General features: G+C 49.5%; 10 protein-coding genes across 10 annotated transcripts; all 10 read left to right on the plus strand.

Moving 5' to 3' along the window:
• Window positions 1-194: 194 nt before the first annotated feature.
• On the plus strand, window positions 195-4,217 carry TEOVI_000059600 (DNA polymerase alpha catalytic subunit; the record flags this gene model as incomplete). Its single annotated transcript, XM_067223979.1, has 1 exon — window positions 195-4,217. The coding sequence occupies one exon, from the start codon at window positions 195-197 to the stop codon at window positions 4,215-4,217; it is 4,023 nt and encodes a 1,340-aa protein (XP_067080080.1).
• A 445-nt stretch (window positions 4,218-4,662) lies between these two features.
• On the plus strand, window positions 4,663-8,277 carry TEOVI_000059700 (DIGIT; the record flags this gene model as incomplete). Its single annotated transcript, XM_067223980.1, has 1 exon — window positions 4,663-8,277. One exon carries the CDS (start codon window positions 4,663-4,665, stop codon window positions 8,275-8,277), a length of 3,615 nt encoding a protein of 1,204 aa, XP_067080081.1.
• A 411-nt stretch (window positions 8,278-8,688) lies between these two features.
• TEOVI_000059800 (uncharacterized protein) lies at window positions 8,689-10,728 on the plus strand (the record flags this gene model as incomplete). The annotated part of the gene is made up of 1 exon (XM_067223981.1): window positions 8,689-10,728. One exon carries the CDS (start codon window positions 8,689-8,691, stop codon window positions 10,726-10,728), a length of 2,040 nt encoding a protein of 679 aa, XP_067080082.1.
• Window positions 10,729-11,048: 320 nt separating this feature from the next.
• On the plus strand, window positions 11,049-11,951 carry TEOVI_000059900 (uncharacterized protein; the record flags this gene model as incomplete). Its single annotated transcript, XM_067223982.1, has 1 exon — window positions 11,049-11,951. The coding sequence occupies one exon, from the start codon at window positions 11,049-11,051 to the stop codon at window positions 11,949-11,951; it is 903 nt and encodes a 300-aa protein (XP_067080083.1).
• Window positions 11,952-12,258: 307 nt separating this feature from the next.
• On the plus strand, window positions 12,259-15,303 carry TEOVI_000060000 (kinesin, putative; the record flags this gene model as incomplete). The annotated part of the gene is made up of 1 exon (XM_067223983.1): window positions 12,259-15,303. One exon carries the CDS (start codon window positions 12,259-12,261, stop codon window positions 15,301-15,303), a length of 3,045 nt encoding a protein of 1,014 aa, XP_067080084.1.
• A 753-nt stretch (window positions 15,304-16,056) lies between these two features.
• TEOVI_000060100 (U1 small nuclear ribonucleoprotein, putative) lies at window positions 16,057-16,893 on the plus strand (the record flags this gene model as incomplete). The annotated part of the gene is made up of 1 exon (XM_067223984.1): window positions 16,057-16,893. The coding sequence occupies one exon, from the start codon at window positions 16,057-16,059 to the stop codon at window positions 16,891-16,893; it is 837 nt and encodes a 278-aa protein (XP_067080085.1).
• A 601-nt stretch (window positions 16,894-17,494) lies between these two features.
• On the plus strand, window positions 17,495-19,363 carry TEOVI_000060200 (MIF4G domain containing protein, putative; the record flags this gene model as incomplete). Its single annotated transcript, XM_067223985.1, has 1 exon — window positions 17,495-19,363. One exon carries the CDS (start codon window positions 17,495-17,497, stop codon window positions 19,361-19,363), a length of 1,869 nt encoding a protein of 622 aa, XP_067080086.1.
• A 567-nt stretch (window positions 19,364-19,930) lies between these two features.
• Window positions 19,931-20,764, plus strand: TEOVI_000060300 (prohibitin 1; the record flags this gene model as incomplete). The annotated part of the gene is made up of 1 exon (XM_067223986.1): window positions 19,931-20,764. The coding sequence occupies one exon, from the start codon at window positions 19,931-19,933 to the stop codon at window positions 20,762-20,764; it is 834 nt and encodes a 277-aa protein (XP_067080087.1).
• A 453-nt stretch (window positions 20,765-21,217) lies between these two features.
• On the plus strand, window positions 21,218-22,456 carry TEOVI_000060400 (WD domain, G-beta repeat, putative; the record flags this gene model as incomplete). The annotated part of the gene is made up of 1 exon (XM_067223987.1): window positions 21,218-22,456. The coding sequence occupies one exon, from the start codon at window positions 21,218-21,220 to the stop codon at window positions 22,454-22,456; it is 1,239 nt and encodes a 412-aa protein (XP_067080088.1).
• Window positions 22,457-22,801: 345 nt separating this feature from the next.
• Window positions 22,802-23,518, plus strand: TEOVI_000060500 (Putative snoRNA binding domain containing protein, putative; the record flags this gene model as incomplete). The annotated part of the gene is made up of 1 exon (XM_067223988.1): window positions 22,802-23,518. The coding sequence occupies one exon, from the start codon at window positions 22,802-22,804 to the stop codon at window positions 23,516-23,518; it is 717 nt and encodes a 238-aa protein (XP_067080089.1).
• Window positions 23,519-24,209: the final 691 nt, after the last annotated feature.

The raw sequence follows: 24,209 nt of genomic DNA on the forward strand, positions 1-24,209 counted from the left end.
AGTGATTACTTTGCGCAGTGGTGCTCTACATCGTATAAAGAGATTTTAGAGTTCGTTGCCGGTTGCTGATCAACGCATATTACTTTTTTTTTTTGCAAACCATTGTTTTGTTTCGTTTTGCTTTAATGTATTCATCATGATTTAGTTCTTTCACTCTTGGGTAATCGCTGTAAAGTCATAGTGTTTTAAGTGAGATGGAGGATTGGGTTAGCTGCCGTTCCGAAGAGCAGAAAAGATGTGGAGAAAAAGGACAATCTACCTTTGATGAGTCGGAAGAGGAGCAGTGGCGCAAGCTGAAGGAAGAGGCTATGATAGATTCAGATGATAGTGAGGGTGCTGCTGGTGATGAGGGTGCCGTCGTGCTCGCAGAGGCGAAGAGGCGCAAACCGAGAAAATCTGGGAAGGTAATTGCCACTCAGAAGTGCGCGCAGCCGCAGAATCAACATAGACACCAGCAAAAACTGACAAAGTCTTTAAGTACATATGATATGGAGAATCTCCTAAAACAATATCGCAATATCTCTGCCGAGGAGGAGGACGAAGTGGATGTGGATATCACAAAGTTTCTACAAGATGATGGAGTCGACAGCGAAGATGGTGAGGGACCTTCCGTAACTGCCACCGAGCTTTTGTCCTCTTTAATAAGCGGAAGAAGTGCTGATACTAATAAAACTGAAGAGTTGGCTGACAGTTTTCCGTTGGCAAATCTTAATGACGAGGTTTTTACTTACGAAAATGAAGCAGCTGTCAAGAAAACTCCCCGCAACAAGGAGAAACGCACCAATAAGTCTGGCGCGAACTATGTGATTAAGGAGACTGTCGTGGAGGAGTTGAACGTCGTCACGGATTTACCAGTTGAGGTACGTACTGGGTCTCAACATGCGAGCACTGACTTTTTGAACGGGTGTCCCCCCAAGGCGTTGTTTTACTGGTTTGACGCAAAAGAACAACCCCACACATTGACAGCTCCCGGAACGATACTTCTCTTTGGTAAGGTGTGCGTGAACGAGGAAGATGAGGAGTTTCGCTCATGCTGCGTGAGAATACAACATGTTCATCGGAACGTCTTTCTCCTTCCGAAAGAGGGCTCAACAGATGCTGAGGTCGTCCAGGAAATTAATGCTATTTGCCGTGGTAGTGGCATAGAGGAGCGGCGAATCAAATTTGTTGAGCGGTATTATGCCTTTGAGGAACCGGGTGTTCCTCGGGAAAAAAATCGCTGGGCGAAACTCGTTTACCCGGGCAGATACCCCCCGTTTCCAAACAAGGGAGGGTTAACACATGTCCAAGTTGTCGTCGGCGCGTCTCGCTCTCTCCTTGAACTCTTTCTCATAAAGAAGAGACTAATGGGGCCATCGTACCTCGAAATTGAGCATCTTGTTACCGCGATGGACCGTGTTTCTCACTGTAAAACAGAGTTTTTGGTGCCCTCGCCTAAAGACATAAAAGTTTACAATTCATCAAAGCCACCACCACCGTTTACGGTTGCGAGTATCCAACTTCACGCCCAGCTTGACAGCGATGGGGTGAAAAACGAAGTGATCGCTGCATCGATTGCATTGTATGGCGACGTCTCGATTGATGGAGAGAGAAAACCTAACATTACGGAGTGCTTCACTGGCGTGCGGCAATTATCACCGGATGCTCCTCTCCCATTAGATTTAGAGACTTACTGTTTGTCGAAGCGCATGCCTGGAGTGCACCGTTTTATAAACGAGAGGGCGCTGCTTACGTGGTTTGCGGAGACCCTTGCTGCGTTGGATCCCGATATTATCGTCGGACACAATATTATCGGATATACCGTCGAGACTCTCTTAAATCGCTATCAGGAGCTAAACATTGTTCGCTGGTCTACGATTGGTAGACTTGATGTCAGACGTTTTCCGCGAATACAGGGGAACAATTTCAATCTGGCCATTGAGAAAGAGGCTTGTGTTGGTCGTCTTGTCGTTGATACCTACCTTCTTGCGAGAGAGTACTATAAAAGCACGAACTACAAGTTGCTTTCGCTGAGCACGCAGATGGAAATCAAAGGTATTACGGACAACCGGGGCCACTTCGAACCGGGATCAACCGTGTTGGTTAAGGACTCAATGATGTCTTCCGAGGCTCTTTGCCCTATCCTCTTGCAGCTTCTTAATTGTGCTGTTCTTTCTTTCAACGTAGCCTCGTTCCTTGACGTCATCCCGCTTACGAAGAGGCTCACGCTGCTGGCAGGGAACTTATGGAGCCGAACGCTATATGGTGCTCGTTCGGAGAGGATTGAATATCTTCTTCTACACGCTTTTCACAACTTGAAGTTTGTAACACCTGATAAGAAAAAACGTGATTTAAAGAGAGGTCGGGAAGATGATGATGATGAAGGCAAACGGAAAACAAAGTACCAAGGTGGTATGGTTCTCGAACCAAAGAGTGGGCTTTACTCCGAGTACATTCTGCTGCTGGACTTCAATTCACTTTATCCTTCGCTGATTCAGGAATTCAATGTCTGCTATACTACCATTGACCGCGATGAGAACACTGTATCTGCCGAGGTACCGCCACCCGAGAGCCTTATTTGCCTCTCTTGTAGGGCCGCAGGTTTGCCCTCACCGTGCCTACACAAGTGCATTCTACCGAAGGTTATTCGTGGTCTTGTGGACAGCAGGAGGGAGATCAAGCGAATGATGAAGTCAGAGAGGGACCCAGGTAATCTCGCTATGCTAGAAATTAGGCAGTTGGCTCTGAAACTAACGGCAAATAGCATGTACGGATGTCTGGGATTTGAATATTCCCGTTTTTATGCACAACCCCTCGCTGAGTTGGTCACTCGACAGGGACGTCTTGCCCTTCAAAACACAGTGGAGTTGATACCACAAATTTCCCCATCAATCAGAGTCATATATGGAGACACAGATTCAGTGATGATACAAACGGGAATCAAGGATGACATTGGAAAAGTGCGTAATCTTGGATTCGAAATTAAAGGCAAAGTCAACCAGAGGTATCAGAGTCTGGAGTTGGATATAGATGGGGTTTTCCGGGCGATGTTGCTACTTAGGAAAAAGAAATATGCTGCGTTGAGCGTCGTGGACTGGCAGGGGGAGGGGAAGGTATACAAGAGGGAGGTGAAAGGATTGGATATGGTGCGAAGGGATTGGTGCCCGCTTTCCCAACATGTATCTGACGCTGTTCTAAAGAGGATATTAAATGCTGAAGGTGGCGAAGACATACTAGACTTCGTCATCAAGTACATGAAGGGCGTTGCGCAAGATGTTCGTTCTGGAAACGTCTACCCTCTTGAAGAATTTGTTATCTCGAAGAGCTTGACAAAGGAGCCGGAGTCATATCATGGCACAGGATATCCCCATGCTGTTGTCGCTCTTCGTATGAAACAGAGGAAGGAGGGCGTTCGCGTTGGTGACCTTATTCCGTACGTCATTTGTGAAGGTGATGAGCATATCGATGATAAGGCCTACCACATCGATGAAGTGCGACGCTCTGATGGACTCTCTGTTGACGTCGAATGGTATCTGTCTTCACAACTTTATCCTCCAGTGATGCGTTTGTGCGAGCATATCCAAGGTTTCGTACCGGAGCAACTTAGTGAAGCAATGTGTATTGCAAGTCATATGCGAACGGAACGCGACGTTAAGGAGGAAGACACCGCTAACGACTTCTCCCACTGTTCCATTTTCAAGAGCCGTGCACTCTCCGAATGTTTTCCAACTGCTACGGCATTACAGGTTCAATGCACACATTGCCAGTTGGTTGTCCCAGTGGACCCGCACAAATACATAAACGACATGTTTTCCAGTCGTGAAAAGCCACCTCCCACCGCACCCTTTGAGCTTTATGTGTGTTTCAACTGCGGTCGATCCCTCCCCCTTGCGTATCTAGCAAATTGTATGACGCAAATGTGTCACACGATAATCCGGCAGTTTTATTGTTCAGGCGGGAATGTTGCCTCGGTCCGTGCTCTTCGGGCGCAATTCACGTACCTTCGAGCAATGTTTGACGTCCCACAGGCCCTTAACTGCCCGTCGGCAGTGAAGAATGCACACCGTGTTCTTTCACTACGTTGCTTAGGAACTGATAGGAAACTCTATACACTGGCGGATGTCGAGAGGTTCCCCGACGTAGAGCCTGTGGATCCGTTGCTCGCATGTGCGGAGAGTTTTTACCGCAGGATAGACCATCTTTTTGTTAGTCTTGACAAGTTGTTCGATACTCCATGACAGCGAGTGGACATGGTGTGTGGACATGGTGTGTGGTCATAGATGTGACCTGTATAGGATCATAGATGCTAGGCCCTGTGGACGGTAAAATGGCGTTTTTATTCACCATACCAAAATGTTTTATCTTCCGGAACAGGTTTTATTTCTTTAAAGGGATCGGCTAGCGCTTCTGAAGCTATTACTTTCCAATAACTTGTCTTCAGTTTATATTACCCAACGATCTGGCCGGGTATAAAAACCTCCTTGTGGTAGGTATTGCAATTTTGTAAGAACTTTGGTTCGCTTCCTTCTGTTTTGTCGATTGCTACTTTTAATTTTTGTCAACGAAAAAGGAAGGAGAAGGCGGAGACAAACCGGAGAAACGTGCGACACGGGAAACACCGAACACTGCTCTAGTCTTCTAAAAGCGGGGTGTTAAAATCCTTGAAAGGCGAAGGTGGGAACAATGCCCGCTCCCCATAATTCGCCACGTTTGCTAGAGTGCCGGCATGTCTTTGGTGTGTGTGAAAGTGTCAAAGGTGGGATACAGTACCTGGATGACAACAACGTTGTCTGGGTTTCAGGTAAAAATCTTATTATACTCGACACACAGTTGGGCACACAGCAGATGGTGTCGTGCACGCCGGGGTGTAAAAAAGTAACTGCGATGGCGTTGTCCAACAATCGGCGTTTCTTGGCGGTCGCAGAGAGTTCCAAGCAACCAAGTATTGTTATTTATGGGTGTGACAGCAATACCACACCCAGGTTGAAGCGGAAGAAGATACTGCAACTTCCGGATCTTGGTTCATCGGAGTATGTCTCTCTGTCTTTTTCTCACGACGGTCGGAACTTGGCATCACTTGGTGGGCAACCTGAATGGAACCTTGTTTACTGGAGCGTCGAGAGGGGGAAGGTGATAGCATCCTGTGCTGTCCTTGATGATAGTGAGGCTGCAACCGCCGACCACGACCTGCTGAAGCAGTGTAGTATTTGCCCAAACGATTCTTCCATTGTGTGTGTGTCTGGAAGTGGTATTGTAAGATTCTTTTCACAGCAGGGAAGCCAACTCCGGCGCACCCCCGGTGGGGTTCGGGAGTCGGTGACGAATTACCTTGCCCATGTGTGGATTCCGTCTGAGAACTGGCTCATATTATCAACAGAAAATGGTGATTTGGTTCTTATGGAAAACAACGAGGTAAAGTATGCACTTCCGCTTTCCCCATCAGACGGGATTGCTATTACTGCGTTGGTTGCTTGTGGCAAAGGCTTTATATGCGGAGGGGACCTGGGTCTTATTAGCATTTACGAACGGGTTGACAACAAGGAGATGTATCGGAAGGTTCGAACGTTCAAGTTCAACAATGACTCGAACATTATGGGACCTCCGGGTGATGCAATACCCGTGATACTTTCCTTTACTCTGTCCCCTCCACCCGCAGAGGAGTACGTTTCATTTCTTACTAGCACGAAGCAGCTTTATTCACTAAACCTTCCGAATGCCGACTTTTTTAAGAATGAGGATGGTGTGTTTGAGCCCATTGGCCAACCGTTTCACTCGGCGCCAGTGATAGGGGTAGACATTTGTGTGCAGCGGCCACTCGCTGTCACCGCAGGGCGCGACCGCTGCGTTTTTGTGTGGAATTTTATCACAGGTGTTGTTGAGTTCCGCAAGCGCTTTACTTCGGACATCTGCAGTGTTGCTTTGCACCCATCCGGGACGCACCTTCTCGTAGGACTCGCAGATGGTCTGCATATGATGAATTTGTACTACAACGATGTTCGGCACCTTAAGAACATTGGCATAAGATCCTGCATGGAGTGCCGCTTTAGTAATGGCGGCAACTTTTTTGCAGCTGCTCATGCCACGACGGTTTATGTGTACTTCACTCATACTTGTGAGTTAATAGGCCATCTACGAGGCCACAGTGGCAAAGTAAAGAGCATATACTTCGTCCCACCGGATGACACGCGGATAATAACCGTAGGTATGGATGGTGCTGTTTTTGAATTTAGCTTGTGCGACTTCCATAAGGTAAATGACAACACCCTAAAAGAAATGACATACAACTGTGCAGTGGCGGACTTGGGAACTGTGTGGACTGCAGGTAATGACCGCAAGTTACGCCAATTTGATCGCACTAAGCTGTCACAAGTTGCGGTGCACGACCTTCACAACGCCTCCATATTTTCTATGGCCATCAGCTCCAGATTGAAGCTACTTTTTACTGGATGTGAAGATGGCACGGTTCGCGTCTTTAACACGTATCTTGGTGAGAGGCTTTCGTTAAATGACAATGACAACGATGTAAATGGTATCATGTCGGAGCTGCACCATGCCCACGCAGGCGTTGTTTCACGTCTTGTCCTATCGTTCGACGACGGATTAATAATAAGTACAGGTGAGGACGGCGCCGTTATATTTTGGGATGTCGTCGCGCCGTATCGGGGCCCTCAAAAAGAGGTGGAATATTCGAGCGAACTGTTTGTAGCACGTAAGGATATGGAAGCATCTACTAAGACCGTAGTCGAGCTCACCGCTGAGGCAACTGAATTAAAAGAGCGCATGCGACAACAACAAATAATTCGTGACCGTGTGCACGAAGAGCAACTGTCGAGGTTGGAACGGGAGTTCGCAGAGAAACGAGCAGAGCGTGTTGCCCGTTTTGAAGCTCTAAAAGAAGAGAAAAATGAACAGGCAATTAGATTTACGGAGTATATGGCTGAGATGGAGGATAAGGACAAGGCATCCCTACTGCGTACCAAGGAGGATTACGCCGCGAAGATCCTGTTTTTACGTCGTCGCAGTGACCGCTTGCAGCAACTGATTAGTGAGAAGCAGCATGAGCATGACAAGAATATTGTTCGCATACGCGAGCAGGCGAGACAAAAACCAGTTGAGGATAGGGAGATCCAGCAGCGTACCATAAAGGAGCTAGACGATCGTTATCAGCAGTTGCTGGCAGAAAAGGAAGAGGATGAAAAGCGCACTGATACGTTCTGCGCTATGATGGAGGAGGCCACTGACGTAGAGGTGATCAAGCGGAAGGAGGGCAATGAAAAGCGGCGCAAGGAACAATCACACGAGCTGTTTGCTTTGCAAGGTGTAAACGACTCTTTGCTCTCGGCCGAGAACATAGCGCGGGCAGAACTGGAGGCCACGAAAGCGGAGGTGCGAGAAAGGATGCGGCAGCAAGCGGCACTGGAGTCACAAATTGAAGCCGCCAAACGCGACATTGAGGCACTCACACAGGAGTTCAGGGACCGTGGAGAAACCATAGCCGAGAAGGAACGCCGAGTACTTGATTTGAAGAAGAAGAACCAGGAGCTTGAGAAGTTTAAGTTTGTTCTGGAGTACAAAATCAAAGAGCTGAAATCTCAGATTGATCCCCGTGATGAAGAAATACGGCAAACGAAATCTCGTCTAGCGGAGATGGGACGAGAAGCGGACAAATACACCCGTAGCAACGATCACCTTGTCCTACAAATACGCAACTTGCGGCAAAAGAAGGCTGGACAGAGTCGTGAGCTTGAGAAGCTGGCTGTTTCCATGCGCAGCTTCGGTGAGTTCCAGTCCCGTCTGTGGACGGAGTTATGTGATTTGCACGACGAAACAAACCCGCGTAAGTTGAAGGAGTCGGCCAAGCAACTCTTCGACAAGTACACGTCGGGGAAGGCAATTGGTACACTTAAAGCCCTTGCGTCGCGGTCAGCAGCCGATGAAGTAAGGGAGTACAACCGTGAACGTGATCACCTTGAGCGCAATCTTGCCGGACTGAGGAATAAGGTAAACAAGAACGCGGAGAATAACCGTAGTGACAAGTATCGTATTACTGCTGAGAACGTCATTCTTATAAAGGAAATCAATGACTTGCGAAAGGAGGCCAGACTGCTGGCGGGAAAAGCCGGTGTGTGGCGATCGGCAGGGCAGAGCAGTGTATCTGCCTGTGAGGAGGATGTTATACGGGAGATTGCCTCACAACGCGCAGAGCTAGCGCGCCTAAATGAAATAGCGAAGAAACTAGAGGAAGACATTCAGACCAGGTCCGCTCAGGTGCCGCTCTCCACGAAGAAGGAGGAGTAAAAATTGTATGGGAGAGGGAAAGCGGTCTGTTGCCCTGGGGTGGGCACACTCTCTCCAGAAATGTACAAGAAAAAAAACATCAGCGGTAGAAACAGTGACGTGCGATTACTGTATGTACCCTCAAACAATAAAGAAAAATGTTCACATACTTCTCTACCCCGCTGTGGCCGTGGTTCGAAGGTGTGCTCTATTATCATTTTTATACATAAATAGATTTACTGTCTGATGTGCATTAGAAGGTAGGTATCCATGTGAGCATGAGGGCGGGTGGATGCGTCCGTTGTGTTCGTGCACTTTTTTCCTGGTTGTTATTGGTACTGTTGCTATTTTTCTACCCCGATATGGTCCGTTTTCAATCGCCTTTTCCCTTCCAACTTTACACTTTCACTAGTTTTCAACCGTCCCGGGTGGATGCTGTCGCACGCCGTCCCCCGTCTGCGCCTCGCCGCAGCAGCAGTGAAAGCAGCCGAATGGTATGCAGCGGAAAATCGACGAAAACAAAAGGGAGGGGATGTGACCCGAGAAAAAGTTGATTGTACGGCGCCACTTTGGTTTGACGATACAGAGCAGAACCTGTTGGCCCGTGAGCAACATGTTCGCAGCCCCGCATACCGCGAGCTGCACCGTCCTGCCCTTACAAACGCCGCTATGGGCCTCTACGGTGGTGAGCCTGGTTTCGAGAAGGCTCACCGCGTGTGGGTGGACCCCGATCGGCCTCATATAAAGCACATTTATAACCAGACAGCGCTAGCAAGAAACCTTCGGTATGCTCGGTACGGATATTTTAAACGGGATATGCACTTACTTGACGTCGACAAACTTGTCAGGCACGCTCGCTTGTTACCAACGCCGGGTCGTTTGCTCACTGACTTTTTATACCAAAGAGTGCCACTACCGGATAAAAGTTGTGCCGCCCTTATACGGTACCAGAGACAGCAGATTGAGATGCTGGAAGTGTGGGGGCGCCACGCTAGCTTCCAATGTGCTGTGGAAATGTTCGAGCGCATGATTGTAACAAACATCCCTCCTGTAGAGGTGGGTGTGGAGACACACGGCGAGATGGTGTTATGTGCTGCGGCTTGTGGCAGGTGGGAAGAGGGATGGAACGTGTACGCAAATCGTGCGAGGGAACTTGAGAAAGAGTCCCCCGAGTCCTTCATCCTCAACACGTTTTTCTTCGATGCATTGCTTACTCTTTGTGTTGCAGCGGGTCGCGTAAGCGAAGGCATAGACACCCTGGAGGAGGTTATCAAACGAAATCTTCGACCCCGCGGTACCATGCTGAACAAGGCCATGATACTGTATTCAATTTTGGGGGAACAAATGTCAAAACATGAAGCGTCAAGGGCCACCAGCGAGGGCGAAAGATCCTACCTGTGTGAACCTGAGGAGGTGGAGAAAATGGGTTTGGAAGTTTGGTCCCTTTTTGACTTTTATCAGCTGCCCCGAACAACCGCTTCAATTGAGGCGTACATGCGCATGTGTTGTGCCTTCAATAAACCAACGCTTGTTTTGAAAGCACAGGGTTTCGCAGATGCATCTGATATCCGCCTTTCCATAGAATGCTTCCATTGGCTGGTCTATGCGATCCGTGGGGTTGCTGGTTTTGGAGATTACGTCATGGACGTCTTATCTCAACTGCGACCACGAGGCTTAACGCCAGATTTTGTCCTCTTCACTCTTTCATTCATGTACTGCGCACTTCAGCGCGATGGTGAACTAGCACTTGCCATATTTGACCAACATTTTGTCCATCAGAATATGAATCCGACACCGGAGATGGTGCTCCTCTTTATCCAGGCTTGCAGTAACTGCGAGAAGCCAACCGCGGCCATGCTAGAGAGATCTGAAACCTTGATCAAGCGGTTGGAAGCTGTGGGTAGTAGTGTGGATCTTATTTCACCCATCTACGATCAGTTTCTTGAATTGTGTGCCCACCTTGGCGCGGTTGCTTCAGGGTTTAGTGCCTTGAAGAGAATTGTAGGGTTTGGCAAGCCTTTGACGACGCGGATGATTAATTCGCTTTTGTTGGCAAACTCAAACGCCATTTCATCGAATGGTTCGCTTTCCATGACGGAGGAGCTCGTGGGTTTCTTCACTTTGTTGAAGATTCGACCGAATGCGGACACCGAGATTTGTGTGAATTTGTGCAGGGATGCTTTTGGTGAATCCCCTGTTGTAAATGATTTTATCAAAGTTATCGGCGAGAGCTTACAAGGTGACTCCGAAAAGGGTGAAGCACCTCAATATGATGAGGATATCCCTGTGATTCAAGTTCCCCCTCATGAGCTCAGGCAGTTGCGTACAGAGTGGAAACTTAGTCCTCGTGACATCGTCCTTCGCCGCTTTGGGCAGCACACGAAGCCACCGGGGAAGGCAGCTCTGGATGTTGGGAGTATGCGTGGTAGCGTGATACCATTTGGTCGCTCGCCTGGGGAGCAATTGGTATAAGTTGTGGCTTCGGTATGGCATTGATCATACTGCTTTTACTCGTATAATTGCGAATGTTTTTTCCCCCTTTTGGCACTTCACTGTACGTTCGTCCGGGCACTAGTATTCCTCACTTGCTGGTTAAATGAATACAGGATGATAATAGGAACAGGGGACAAGATCACCCCTGTTCCCTTTGGCACAATAAGTTGTTGTCTTTTTTCTCTTGCTTTTGCCAGCTTCGTGAGCTGGTCCCCATTCCCCACCCCATCCGGCGGACCACCGGAGTTACTTAGGTCTGTTTGTTTCTGTAGTGGTGGACAACAAATAGAGGTTAGGTGATGCTGCAGTGGGAGTGGCCCACTTCACTGTGCGCAGAGAGAAGGGAGTTGATTCGCGCGGCCGTTGAGCGCGCCATCCGGAACTCCATGGCTGAGGGTAGCGATGGGCAAATTCGTGGCACTGTGAACGTAGATGAACTTAATCTGGGGTCCAACCCTCCTGAAGTCACGCTCAGTGGAATACGAATGCTGTCGGCTGAGCGCACAGTAATAATGGTGAAGGTGCGTTACACTGGTGATTTTTTCATTCGCCTTAGTGGGCTTGAGGTGAACCTCGATATGGTGGGGTCCGGCGCCGAGGAAGCCGACAATAACTTCGCCCTTCCATTTTTTTGCCCGTTTGAGATGACATTACGGGACATTCTCATCGATGGAATGGTCGCCATTGAGATTCTTCAGGAACTTGAAGAAAATGTGCAATGGGGAAAATGCGCCGATGTACCAGTTGCCCCCCTCGCGACGACTGTCAGAAGCAGGAAAAACACAAATGGTATGCGCCCACCGTGTCGTGCAGGCACCCCGTCCACTCGTCACCGCTCGGGGTACGGTGTTTTACTTGGCGGTGGCGGCCGGGGGGCAATGCGGTTGCCGGGTGTACTCGACTCCATTGATGGTTCACTTTCATCAGTGGATATGGAAGGAGCATCGGAGGGTCATCCGAGGCATTCTTTGAGGGTGCGCAATGTTTCCCCACCATTCTTTGACATTTTATCGACTAAAGTGCTAGTGAAGCAACGCGTGGTGAAGATGCAGCTTTTTGGTGATCCGCTGAAAAGTTTCCGGGTGTTGTCTAATTTTGGTTCAGTGCAGGGTGCAGATTGTAAGGCGGAGCAGACAATCCGGAAGCTGATCAAACCCGCCATCGAGCAGCTCATAGAAGAGGGTATCATCTTCAACATATGATGCCGCTCGGTTTTGGTATTTCCTTTTAGTTTCTCGTGTTACATGGGCATGCAGTTGCCGATAAGTTTCGTTGAAACCGGATCGAACTTTGCTTTAAAAAAAAAGATTTACTCAGTAACACCCCTCACGCCACTTTTTTTTTAATTCTTGTTTTTGTCGCCACCTGAAGACTTTCTCTCATTCTGACCACCTTTGTGGCAGCTAATGCTTGTGGTTACCACTTTTGTCCTTCTCACTCCCACCTGTCTCACCTGTACTTCCAGTGGTTTGACGTCTGCCTTGCAGCGTGCTAATCACCAAGGAGGCTATGGTAAATAGTTCCGCTTTGGTTAGTGTTGGTGTGCGAGTGCGGCCCCTGGTGAAGGGAGCAGCGAATCCGCAGCACGTGTCAGAGTTCCAACAGAAGAAAGCCTGCGCGGTGCTTTCTGACACCACACTGCGGGTAAGTGATGGTTGCTCAGTGGGGAATGGACGCACGGTTCACTTTGCGTACGATTGCGTGTTTGATGAAGATGCGACGCAGGAGGAGGTATACGAGGCGCTCGCTTTGTCTGCGGTAGAAAACGTGGTAAGCGGTACCAACTCGTCGCTGTTAACATACGGCCAAACTGGGAGTGGGAAGACATATACAATTCTTGGAGTGACAAATCCTGAGGCAGCAAATGGAGAACTCATTACAAGTGAGTCGGGTGTCCTCCTCCGCTCTCTTCAAGATATACTGAACTACGCATCTTTGCGCAGAAATTCATCGCATACTGTTGTTGGAATTTCCGCTCTTGAAATTTACCTGGAAGAAGTGAGAGATTTGTTGAGTGCTGGCGAGTCCCCCGCGGTTGTGCAGATGGCTGTCACAAAGGACCACGTTCTCTTTTCGAATCTTGAGTACGTGCCGATCCTTGAGCTTGACGATGCACTGCGGGTGTACCAGGAGGCATCGGCCAAACGTATGCAACGAATGACCTTCGGAAACGACAAATCGTCCCGTTCCCATGCAATTTTTAATATCGAGGTGTACCAACAGCCTATAACAACTGTGAGCACCAAACCGTTGACTCTACCACAGTGCTTAGCTTTGAAGGAAGCGTCTCAGGTGTGCCCCCCGGGAACGAGACCCATATCGCACACACATGCGTTGTTTGCTGACGCTTCGAACGACCTACTTGGCGATGCCAATGCTCCCGTAATGTACAGTAAGTTGTCATTGGTAGATCTTGCGGGAAGTGAGAAGCCGGGAAACGTCAAGGTGAATAGTATTGGTTTTGACGAGCTTAAAAAAATTAACTCGTCACTGACTGCATTAGGAAGTGTTGTGCATGCCCTGTATGAGGGCGCGGCGCACATCCCGTATCGCAACACAAAGCTCACAACCGTTCTTCGCGACACTTTCGCCGCCCCAAATTCTCACGTCGTTCTAATCGTAACGGTGAGCCCAACTGTGCTTACATTCGATGAGACGGTTTCGTCTCTTCACTTCGCCAACAAAGTGAAAGAGCTCAAGGTATCTTCCACCGCTATCCGCAACACAAATAATGACCTCGATTCGCCAAAAGCAGGGAGTTTCCACTCGTCAGTTCGGTGCTTTGCGGAGTTATCTGCAGATTTGGCCATCGCTCGGGAAAAGCACAGCTTTTCCCCCCCAGAGGTCATAAAGCATGTGGCAGCAGATAGAAACAATCTTCTGTACGACACGGCCTTCAATATACGCCTCAGGGACTCTGATGCACGATATATTGGTATGTTTACCCTATGTGATGCACTGAAAGCTGTCGCGTCAGAGAAGGAGACTGCAAACGAGGAGGAGCGACAAGAGGAATTGCGGCGCGAGCTGTGTGACGAAATGGTTGAGGAGTGGAAAAATGGGTACATGGAGCTTCACTCGCGCTTAGAGACGGCCTCAGCGGATGATGGCCCATTGACTACAGACGAGTGGCAGGCGTGGGAAAGGAGACTTGTGAAGGAAGCTACCGACTATAGAGATACTCGCTCCATGCGCCGTCAGCTCCATCAGCGTTGTAAACTCGTTGCGACGGACATTGAAAAGACAGACAACGTGATCACCGGATTAGAGTATAGTGAGGCCCACCTCAATGGAGGTCACAACGGCGGTGCTTACAACGATTACTCTGGTGAAGAGTCGACTCATTGGGAACTGGGGGGAGAATGGGACGACGAGGAGGGAGAAGATGAATTGTCTGAAATTTCGTCTGATGTGGGAGAGGCAGCTGAATTAGCAACAACGTGTCTCACAATGTGTAACTTAATGTACAGGAACAAACAACTTTCGACTCTACTAGAAGAAGAGCAGGATCGGTACCAGTCGCAAAATGAAGAGGTGCTGGAGATGTGGAGGCTCAGCATGGCCCGTGCTGTGACAGATAGCGCGACCACGCATTTTAACGAAGGGGGTGGCAGGAATTACCGTGAAGTATTACGCTCAGTGCTGGGACCGTGGACACCTAAGGGAAAGGAGTTAGCGGCCCAACCGTTCCCGTACTGGATGCGCGTGGATGCTGATATTGGGGCAAACACCCGTTCCCGCAAAAAGGAGAAGGGGGTCCACCAGACAAAGTATGATGACCCCGAGTTTTTGGATGACGTTGCTTCTTTCATGAAGATGGGGGGTAAAGTCAGAAAGTTTAACAGTGATGGTACATGCCACAGTCGACTTATTTATGTAGATGTCAAGTCTAGAGAACCCCGCTTGTGCTGGTCGGTTGTTGGCTCTCTAGGGAAGGAGGGCTCCTTCCCGCTTTGTTTGATAACAAGTATTCTGTTGGGGCGCGTCAAAGAAGACTCTGTTGGGGGTGTGTGTTACACCAGTTGGGGTGTTATTCACACACAGCACGAAAAGGACTCGTACGGGAGAGAAGAACGAGTAGATTTTGTGTGTGACTCTCCACCTGAATTCGAGGCATGGGTGATTGGCCTTAGTCATGTCACAGGTCTGTGGCCTCGTTTCGAATTACCAATGGGAATAAGTGATGACGGGATGGCTTTCCGAATTGGGGACCGTGGTGTGAACTTTTGTAGAGAGTGGCATGTACCTTTAGCCGTGTATGCGGAGACGAGAGAGCAACTACTAAGTCGTCAACGGAGTAAAGGGGTCCGTTTGACGCCAGGAGAACTTCGCGTTCTTGTACGCTTGGATATATTTAGATCTTCCGCGATGTGGCTGCATTTCCGCGACGAGGGTCTTGTCGTGAACCCTCTTCCGGTGCTCAATTGCTACGTTGGCGCTGCCGAGGGGACAAATAGTGTTCCGCAAACATCCACGACAGCTGCGACGACACCCTCTCGGACCTCAACGCGTCACCTCTCATTGAGGAGCGCATCGACTTTGGGACCCTATTGAAAAATATCTTCTTTTAATTTGCACTTCTCCTTCACTTAATATCAGTGTTTATTGCTAATTTTACATTCCACAATAGGCTCTGCTGTGTTGCGTCGGGCGCTGTGGTCGATGCGTCTTCGTCCATAGAAATAAAAGCTCCCCAAATGTCGCTAGTAGAACGGTGAGCGTGTATACGAGGTGGACTCACCACTGGATATTTTTGAATTACCTGCACCCTTAATTTAGTCTCTTGTCTTGTTTTTTGATTTTTTCCTTTTGAACGCTTTCTTCTTGCCTTTGGCGTTGTCCAAAAATCGTTTGCAGTAATTTTGCTATTAAATATTGTGCTCATTTACGTTTGCTCTCCATCACACGAGTAGTGATTGAAAGAAAACTCCGCATGTTCTCCCGTCTCAGTAACGCATAACGGTGTGGTACGAAAAAAATATTATATGTTACTAGAGTGGTTAGCGAGTGACCTCGGTCGAGATAGTCCGATTCCCCATCCCCGCGGGGATTTGCTTCTCCTGTTCTTAAACAGAATGAGGGGATTTGATTGGATAAAGGGAGGGGAAAAAGGGACACAACTTGCCCAGGTAAATCATTTTTTTTTCCGGGAAATTAACTTTTGGTCAGCAATGTTGTAACATATACTTTCGCTTGACTCTCGAAGATAGTCACTCAACGTTGAATTCCTTAACCTTATTTCTCTGCTGGTATGTTTTCACCACCCCTCTGTGCTCTCTTCTATCTTTTGACACCATTAACTATTAGATGCAGACCCCTGGTGAGGAAGACCTGGTCCACAAAAAAAACGCCCAGCGGAGGGTCGAGGAGCACATGCGATGGAAGGCGGCTTTTTTTCAGAGCAGGCCACCCCCACCGTTTGTCCCCCAGTGCCGCCGACGTCGTGAGCCAATAGCTTCGAGTCCGGTCCATATATTTCACAAGCGGGCACTGGAGCTTGTTGCCGCTGAGCGACCGCCTGTGGTTTCGTCGTCGTCAATGAATGCGTGGCCCGTTGCAGCAGCAGAGAAATCTGACCCTAAGCGTTCGGCCTGGTTGGAGCAGATGAAGTCGGAGATGAATCGCCGCAATCCGTATACAGATTTGAATATATGCTCGGACCCGCGGTGCACAGTTGTGATGTCGGGGTTGCACGCCAAAACGGTGGAGGAGGACATCCGCATCTTCAGCGAGCAGTTTGGTCGTGTGGTCAGCACTCGTCTAATTTTTGACCGTAATGGTCACAGCCGACGGTATGGCTTTGTGCAGTTTGGACGGGAGGCGGATGTGCAGAGAGCAGTTGCAAGTAGTGGAAAGAGGCGGCTTCACGGTCGGAGTGTTGTGATCGACGTGGAGCGAGGGCGGCAGGAACCTGAGTTTCTGCCGAAACGCATTGCAAAAGCTGTGAAATTGCAGGGAACGTCGATCAATTCCCCCGTTTTGCCGTCTGGAGACACGCCAATTGGCAAGCGCCAGCGCAATGAGACCGAACGGCAACAAGATCGATCAAGGGAGGCTCCAACTAAGCTGGAGCCATCGGGAGGTGAACTGAGACACCGTGATGATGTGGACATCCTTCTGGATGATATCATGAGTATTACGTGATCCCTCGGTGCTGCCGTTTCCCTCCCTCCTACAACCTTTTGTTCATCTTTACCACATACACTGGTATTGGACACACGTGCTTGCCAGTTAGCATTTGTGTTCCTTCCATATGCCGATGGTTTGAATACCACGTCACAGTAACTATTTTGTCTGTGTGTGTATGTGCCACTACGGCGCTAACTGTTTGGCAGCACTCACAAGAAAGCTCCGGAGACAACAACATTCCTGTATTACAGAATTTCTTGGTTATTTTAAACCTTTGTGTGTTTCCACCCTTCGAGTTAACTTTGCTTATTCGCCTACGCCCCAACCTATGCTTTGTTTCTTTTTAGCCTATTTACGGGTCAAAAAGGAGGTTACAGCGAACCAGAGTAGTACGTGTGTATATATTTTTTCCCTCACTACTTTACACCTTATTGACAGAGAGACCCGCCACCGGCTCTATTAAACAGAGTTGGGTGTGTTTGAGGGTGCCTCAGCACCGGCGTTTGTGGAGCCGGCAGGCTTTGGGTGTTAGAGGGTGGGGAGGGGAGTACGCCAGAGCGGGAGTGAGGACCATCTCCGATAACGTCGAAGGAAAGGTTGGAGAAGCTGGTGATCAATGCACGTCTACACCATCGACCAAATTCTCGAACTGCGGTCGCTCTACCCGGAGCCACCGTACCCCGGCTTTTCACTTGAGGAGGCTTGCCGCAGAAAGAAGCAAACACAGACGAAACTGGTGCGTGGACCCAACGCATGGGCCGCGCGTGGATCGGCAAAAACCACAGCTGAGTGGGTCGAGCGCCTCGTCTACGGGTCATTAAATAAGCTGAGTGCGGCTAATTTCAACGAGATAGTCTCGCAACTTCAGACAAATACCATATTTTCTTCAGATGAGATGCTTAAGAAGACGGTTTCGATTATCTTTAATAAAGCGCTAGGGGAGCCTGAAAACAGTAACGTCTATGCAGGTCTGTGCTACAAGCTTGCGGAATATGAAGTAAGTCTCAACGTCGTACAGAAACAGAAGGAGGGCAAGAGACTGTCAAAGTTGCGCAATGCCGTTGTCGGGATCGCGCAGACGGAGTTTCAAAACCGCCGGAATGTTCCTTCATCGGAGGGACTCTCTGAAGAGGAGGTGGAGCAGCAAAGGTCGTCCTTCATGAGACGCAAGGTAGCAAACATGCGATTCATTGGAGAGCTCTTCCTGCACAAAGTTCTTTCACACAGTACAATGATGGATATTATCAACATCATTATGCAACCTGAAAAAGGGGGTTACCCGGCGAGCGAAGACCTCGAGTTTCTCACGGTGCTCTTCACTATTGTTGGCAAGAGCCTTGACTCCATCGCTGAACTCCGACCGAAATTGGATGCCTATTTTAAGGTTCTGGAGGGCCTAAAAGACCAGAAGATTTACCCTCCTCGCATATGCTTCAAAATGTTGGACCTCATAGAGTTACGGCGTGATCGTAACTGGGAGTCGCGCGAGACTGTAATGCCGAAAACGTCCGCTGCGACACAGAAAGAACCACCTCGTGCCTCTGACAGGGCTGTGCGTTCCTCAACGACGCCGAACTCGAGTAACGCAAGCAGTAGCGGATCGAAGAAAGGGAAGGGTGCGGGTCCGTGTGACTCTGCACTGGGCCAGCGAGCAGCGGCTTCAACGGTGGGAAAAGATGCGCGAGAGGGATTGAAGTCGCGTGCTTGGCGAGATGTTGTGAAGTCGGAGATAGTGGCGTGTGATGATCACGAGATGACCGTTACGGAGTCTGTGGCTTTTGAGGAACGTGTACGTTCGCTTTTTCAGGAGTGGCTAAGTGGCTACAGAACCGGGTGCCTGCCCAATTGGCAGGAGGAATTCCGTGATTGTGGGGCCCGACCGATACCTGACATGGACCTTCCCACGGCAGTGGCGGCCCAGGTGGTGCGGGAGGCCTGTATGACGACGAGGAAGGATGCTCAGTGTGAAGCCAGCAGACTTATGGTTATCGGCCTGTTTTTGGAGGATGATCAGGTGTTTAACGGGTTTGCCGCCGCTCTTTCCTCAGCCATTGAAGAGGGAATACTTGAGGATGTACCGAAGTTTAGCGAACGCTTCGCCAACATGCTGAGGTTCACTTCTGGCGACGATGTGAAGACGGATGTGTACTACGACGCGGTGCGAGTTCTATGCACGGCGTATGGTATGCTGCGTGACCCAGATGAAATGTCTCTCAGCACTTTGATGGAGTTCTGGGGCAAAATACCTCCTCCTGAGAAGAAAGAGGATGCCATATTTTCATTGCCTGTGGTGCAGTCGTTGGTAACAATGACGAAACTTGGGAGGGCACAGATTACCGGGCACATCATTTCCTCATTGCATGCTAACGGTCTCGTGGACGACGCAACACTGCATGAGTGGCTTGGGACTCCCGGAGGAGAGGTTGACGCTGAAGTAAAAGATGCTTTCAGGAAGGCTACAGTTGGGAAGGGGACCTTGACTTGATGTGAGCGGATAGGGAACAGCGTAAGAAGGGTGAAGTTCGTTGTTGGCAGCACCTCTGGTGGCGTCTCGCCGTCAGAGTGGGTGAAGGGGCCGCAGCGCGATTAAAGATGGAGGAGAGTAATTCACCTGCTTTCACTAATGCATAAGGAAGAGACAAAGTTTAAATAACACCAGTGCGCGATAACGTAAACGACGTCGGGACAAGAGAGAATAAGTCGAACGCAAATAAGCAGGGGAAACAGAGTGTGTAAGCGATGGCCCGCTAGGTACAGGGGAGTGCGGTCGTGTGACCTGTCGCTAAGCAAATTTGATGTGGCCTATGTGGTCACGTTGACGCGTTGGTGTGAACGTTTCTGCGGAATCCACTTTTGCTTTAGGATAGGAAGGAAACAATGTTAATGTTGTCTCGTGTACGTGCATGTGGTAAAGAAGTGTCTCTAATGTTTAAGCTGCAACTTTGCTGTGGTTCCGCCTCATGCACTCCCGCGAATGCCTTTTCACCTTTTTGGCCATGTACATTCGTTAGTTAAGAGCTAAGAGAAAGAGGCACTTACATAAGAGGGAATTATGAGCTTCAGATTTGTCCAGCGGTTTATGCTTGGAGTTACAGCTGCCTCTGCTGGATTCTACAGCTGCTGCTTTGTCGTATATCCTGGTGAAGCTGCCATTCTCTACAATAGGATCACTGGTCTGAAGGACTCCGTGTATGGCGAGGGTTTGCAGTGCCGTATCTTAGGGCTCGATGAAATCAAGGTATTTAATATTCGCATTCGGCCTCGTGTGCTGAAGACCATGACCGGCACAAAAGATCTTCAGATGGTGAACATAAGTCTTCGTGTACTCTTCCGTCCGCAGACGGATCGGTTGCCACAGATATACCGTGAGTTCGGCATGGATTATGACGAACGTATTCTTCCTTCTATCAGCAACGAAATTCTCAAAGCAGTTGTGGCCGAGTACAAGGCCGAGGAACTGATTCAGAAGCGCGACGTCGTGTCCGCGCGCATATACCAGCTGATGCAGAGCAAAGTATCACAATTCGGCCTTGTACTGGAAGACTTATCGCTTGTGGATATTCAGTTCGGTAAGGAATTCATGGTGGCTGTAGAGCAGAAACAGGTTGCACAGCAGGAGGCAGAGAGATTCCGTTACGTTGTGCTAGAGAATGAGCAAAAGAGGCGTGCCGCTGTTGTTCGCGCCGAAGGTGAGGCGGAGTCTGCCCGCCTGATCTCGGAAGCCATTCAACGCTCGGGAGGGGGACTGTTGGAGCTGCGAAGAATTGAAGCGGCTGTGGACATAGCATCAAAGCTCATACCAATGCGAAACGTAACCTTCCTTCCAGGGGGGAGTAATATGCTTCTCCACATGAAGAGCCATCAGGCATCTGAGCAGGCACATTGAACAGAAGGAAGGGATTAAATAAGATTGAACGGAAACAAGGTGTGTGCGTGTGGGTGGGCGGGTGAAACGCCGTTCCCTTCGTCTGTGGTGGAGCTTACTGAGTAGTATTAAAGTATCGTCCGCATTTTCTCCATTTTCTTCGTTACTTAAGACTGTGCATATTTACACGCGCGACGGAGGAGCGGGTACGCCCTCTCTTGTTGTGAACGGTGCTAAAGGGAAAGCGTCTGCGGTGCTTGTGCTCGACTAAACATCCGGGGAGAGGGTAATCCCACGAGGTAACGCGACGTGTTGGTTGGTCGCCTTGTTCTGCCTGGTATATTCCTTACTATTCTCCGTTTACGTCCCTCACATTTCTTTAGCGTATAACCTTTTCCTCTGCTACATCCTTTCCAACGTTATTTTCATCACAATATTGAGAACGGGGAAGAAAAGTGTGGCCGGTCGGCAGTGATGACAACGCTAGGTGTAGGAGACGCCTTTGGTGCTAGTCTATACGAAGGTGCCTATGTTACCGCTTTGTTGACAGTCAATTGCACTGTCGTGGTGGGCACTGACGCAGGGAGTGTGTTGGCCTTTGCATATACAGACGGTGACGCTTTTATTGGCTCTGCTACACCTTCCGACTCTGAAAATATTACCTGTGATTGCGTGTACGCCCGCGCTCTACACTACGGTCCGGTCCACTGCCTAGCTGCTTCCTCGGCGTATCTTGTTGCCTCTGCCGGGCACGACGCAACACCCGCCGTCCAGCCGATCAGTAGTATGATTACAAATACGAACGGGCGGGCGGTCCGCCTGCATGGACATACGCTAGCGGTAACGTGCATGGCCTTCTTCTCAACCGGTTCGTGGCTGGCGACATGCAGCGTTGGGGGGCACATCATTATTTTCGATACTTCGTCTTGCACACTTCTTTGTGAAGTACGCGTTGGTTTCCCTGTACGTTGCCTAGCCCTTGCGCCTGATGAAACTATGTGTTACGTCGGCGGCACACAGTTGGCACGTGTGGATTTGTATGATAACGATCGCCCCCTTGAACCGTTGTTGCAGCGGGAAGAACCATTTTGGATGCGGCGTTACGCATGGAATACGGAAGCTGCTGCCAGCGCTGAGACGGAAGACAGTGGAGAAGGGCACACGAGTGAGTCACCGAGCGACCTGTTCATTGCTGCTCTTCATGTAGACGAGAACGGTCTCACCGCCATTTTTCAATCACGGGATCGCAACTTGGACGATGGCGCGATCGCAACATGGAGACACGATGCTGCAAACTTTTGGCTTTCCTCCAACTTTAGGCGGTTGAAGAAACCTCAGCTAGTTCAATCGCAGCAAAATCCGAGACAAGGGGTTTCCGTTTCGTGTTCTCGTTTGCATATTCGAGTGGAAGAGGTGTTGCAGACTAAGGAGAAAGGCAATTCACTTTTTTCCCGCGCTAGCGATGGTTGGAGTACGTGGGGATCTGCTTGTGTCCGTGTCGGGCAGTGTCCACCCACGCAGACGGTGAAGTGGACGGCAAACGTGCGCTCAGCGCTTCCACTGTCGTCAGCGGCATATGGACGATTGGGGTGCGAGGAGGAGCGTGAACGGCGGCTTCAGGGAGAGTGTGATGAACTTGTGGAGCAACTTAAGGCTGAGTGTGGGGTGCGTGGAATAAAAAAAAAAAGGCACCGCGACACCGCTACGACGTGAGGAAGGGTACCTAGTTATTGTCGCTTCAGCATATTTCCATTTCGGAGGATCTGCACGTCGAGCTTCCGCGGAAGGAAGCGGTGTACCCGTCCACACTAATTAACGCTGGTTGTTGTTGGGCCGCAGAGCGCATCGAGACGTATTTTTTTTTGTGTGTTTTTTTTTTTTGCGGTGTATACGGCCATTTCTTATGACTCTTTCCACCTTACCATGTCCTATTCGCCTGCACCAACTTTTGTTTATCTTACTCTTTCCTTTCCATTTAAATGGGCGCTCCCGCAGAAGGCAACGTTGAGCACTGTTGGGGTGTTGGAAGGATTCATAGGTAGATCGAACGAGAAGCAGATGGCAGAGAACAGTCCTACATCTGTACCAAATCTGTGCATGCTGGTGGGCGACGCTGTAGTAAATAAATTAATGCGTAAGGTGGGTAGTGTTGCTGCGTTGGCGCGTCTTTCCGACGCAGCACTGCGGCACATTGGCATGGAGGAGGACGGAGCCTCAGCTAACGGCCATCACTTGCGTGCCGGTTACCTTGCAGAGGCGCCCGTGTTTGTGGAGTTCTTTGGTGACGAGTGCGTGAGGGCTGATGACCTGCAGGCCGCTAGGAAAGGGATCGCTGTATTTGCCCGCAAGTGCTGTCTTGCCCTGAAAACTGATATCTCTGGCAGTTCTCCAGATGGTGCATTTGGTGGTGCGGAGTTAGAGAAGTTACGGCACAGTTTCGAGCTGCTACTGACAGAAGGAAAGGTGAGCTCTACGGACACACAGGCGCTTCCTGTTCCACACGTATTTGTTCGCGGCGAAGAAGTGAAAAAGAAGCGTGGAGGGTGGAAGGAGCTTCGCAAACTGCAGGCGAAACAGGAAGCCCCGAATCCTCTTGAACGAGCCGTTTCGTACGTAAAGATGGGTGTCAGCGAAGATCAGCAACTACAGTCAATTATTCAACGGGGTGATCTGCAAGCGCAGTTGCTAAAGAGTATAACGAAGGCGGTCGAGACGAAGAAACGTCCCCGCGATGGAGATGAAGAATATGACGACTTGATGCAAATTCGGTTGTAGCAGTTCATACGTTGTGGCGCGATGCTCGGAGGAAAACAAATAATAGCGGTACGGTGATGGTAATGTATGTTGAGGGGTTGGATAGCCGGCTGTGTGGAAATGTTACCACGAATAGCTCATGCGCTTGTTCACTATAGAGTTTTTTTTTTGCTTACCGTGTCAGGAGCAACTAGTTGCCCATTCTTGTGTGTACGCGATGCTCACTCGGCCACACGCGGGTTTGTTCACTTATCTCTGTTCCGGGGGTTGGGTGATCAGCGTTAGTCATTAATGCGAAGTGGGGCCGGTGTGTTAATGAGGTGGACTGGCAGGTGGGAACGGTTCGTTTTGTGAATTTGACCAAAGTGCTTCAGTTAGAGGTGGTGGTGGTGGTGGGTATCGGTGGGGAAACTTATGATGTGTATGGCTCTGTATATTGGGGAGAATGTTATTTTTTCCCTGCAGCAGTGGTGCTACGGCGTATTGATGGCTGCGAAGCACTTCCTTTTTGCCGCTGCGTTAGGTGCTTTGCGGGACAATGAGGGGATCACTTCTGCGTACCCTCCTCCCACGATGTTACGAATCCCAACGGTGGTGAAACGCCACACGAGGGTTATTATTTCACATGTTGAAGTTTACCTCTTTTTGTTTATTTAACTTGCTGTCATTATCATCTTCGGAGGCAGACTAGAAACTTTGTTTTTTTTTTTTT

This window comes from Trypanosoma equiperdum, assembly GCF_001457755.1.
Source record: "Trypanosoma equiperdum strain OVI genome assembly, contig: ctg_204, whole genome shotgun sequence".
NCBI classification, from domain to species: Eukaryota; Euglenozoa; class Kinetoplastea; order Trypanosomatida; family Trypanosomatidae; genus Trypanosoma; species Trypanosoma equiperdum.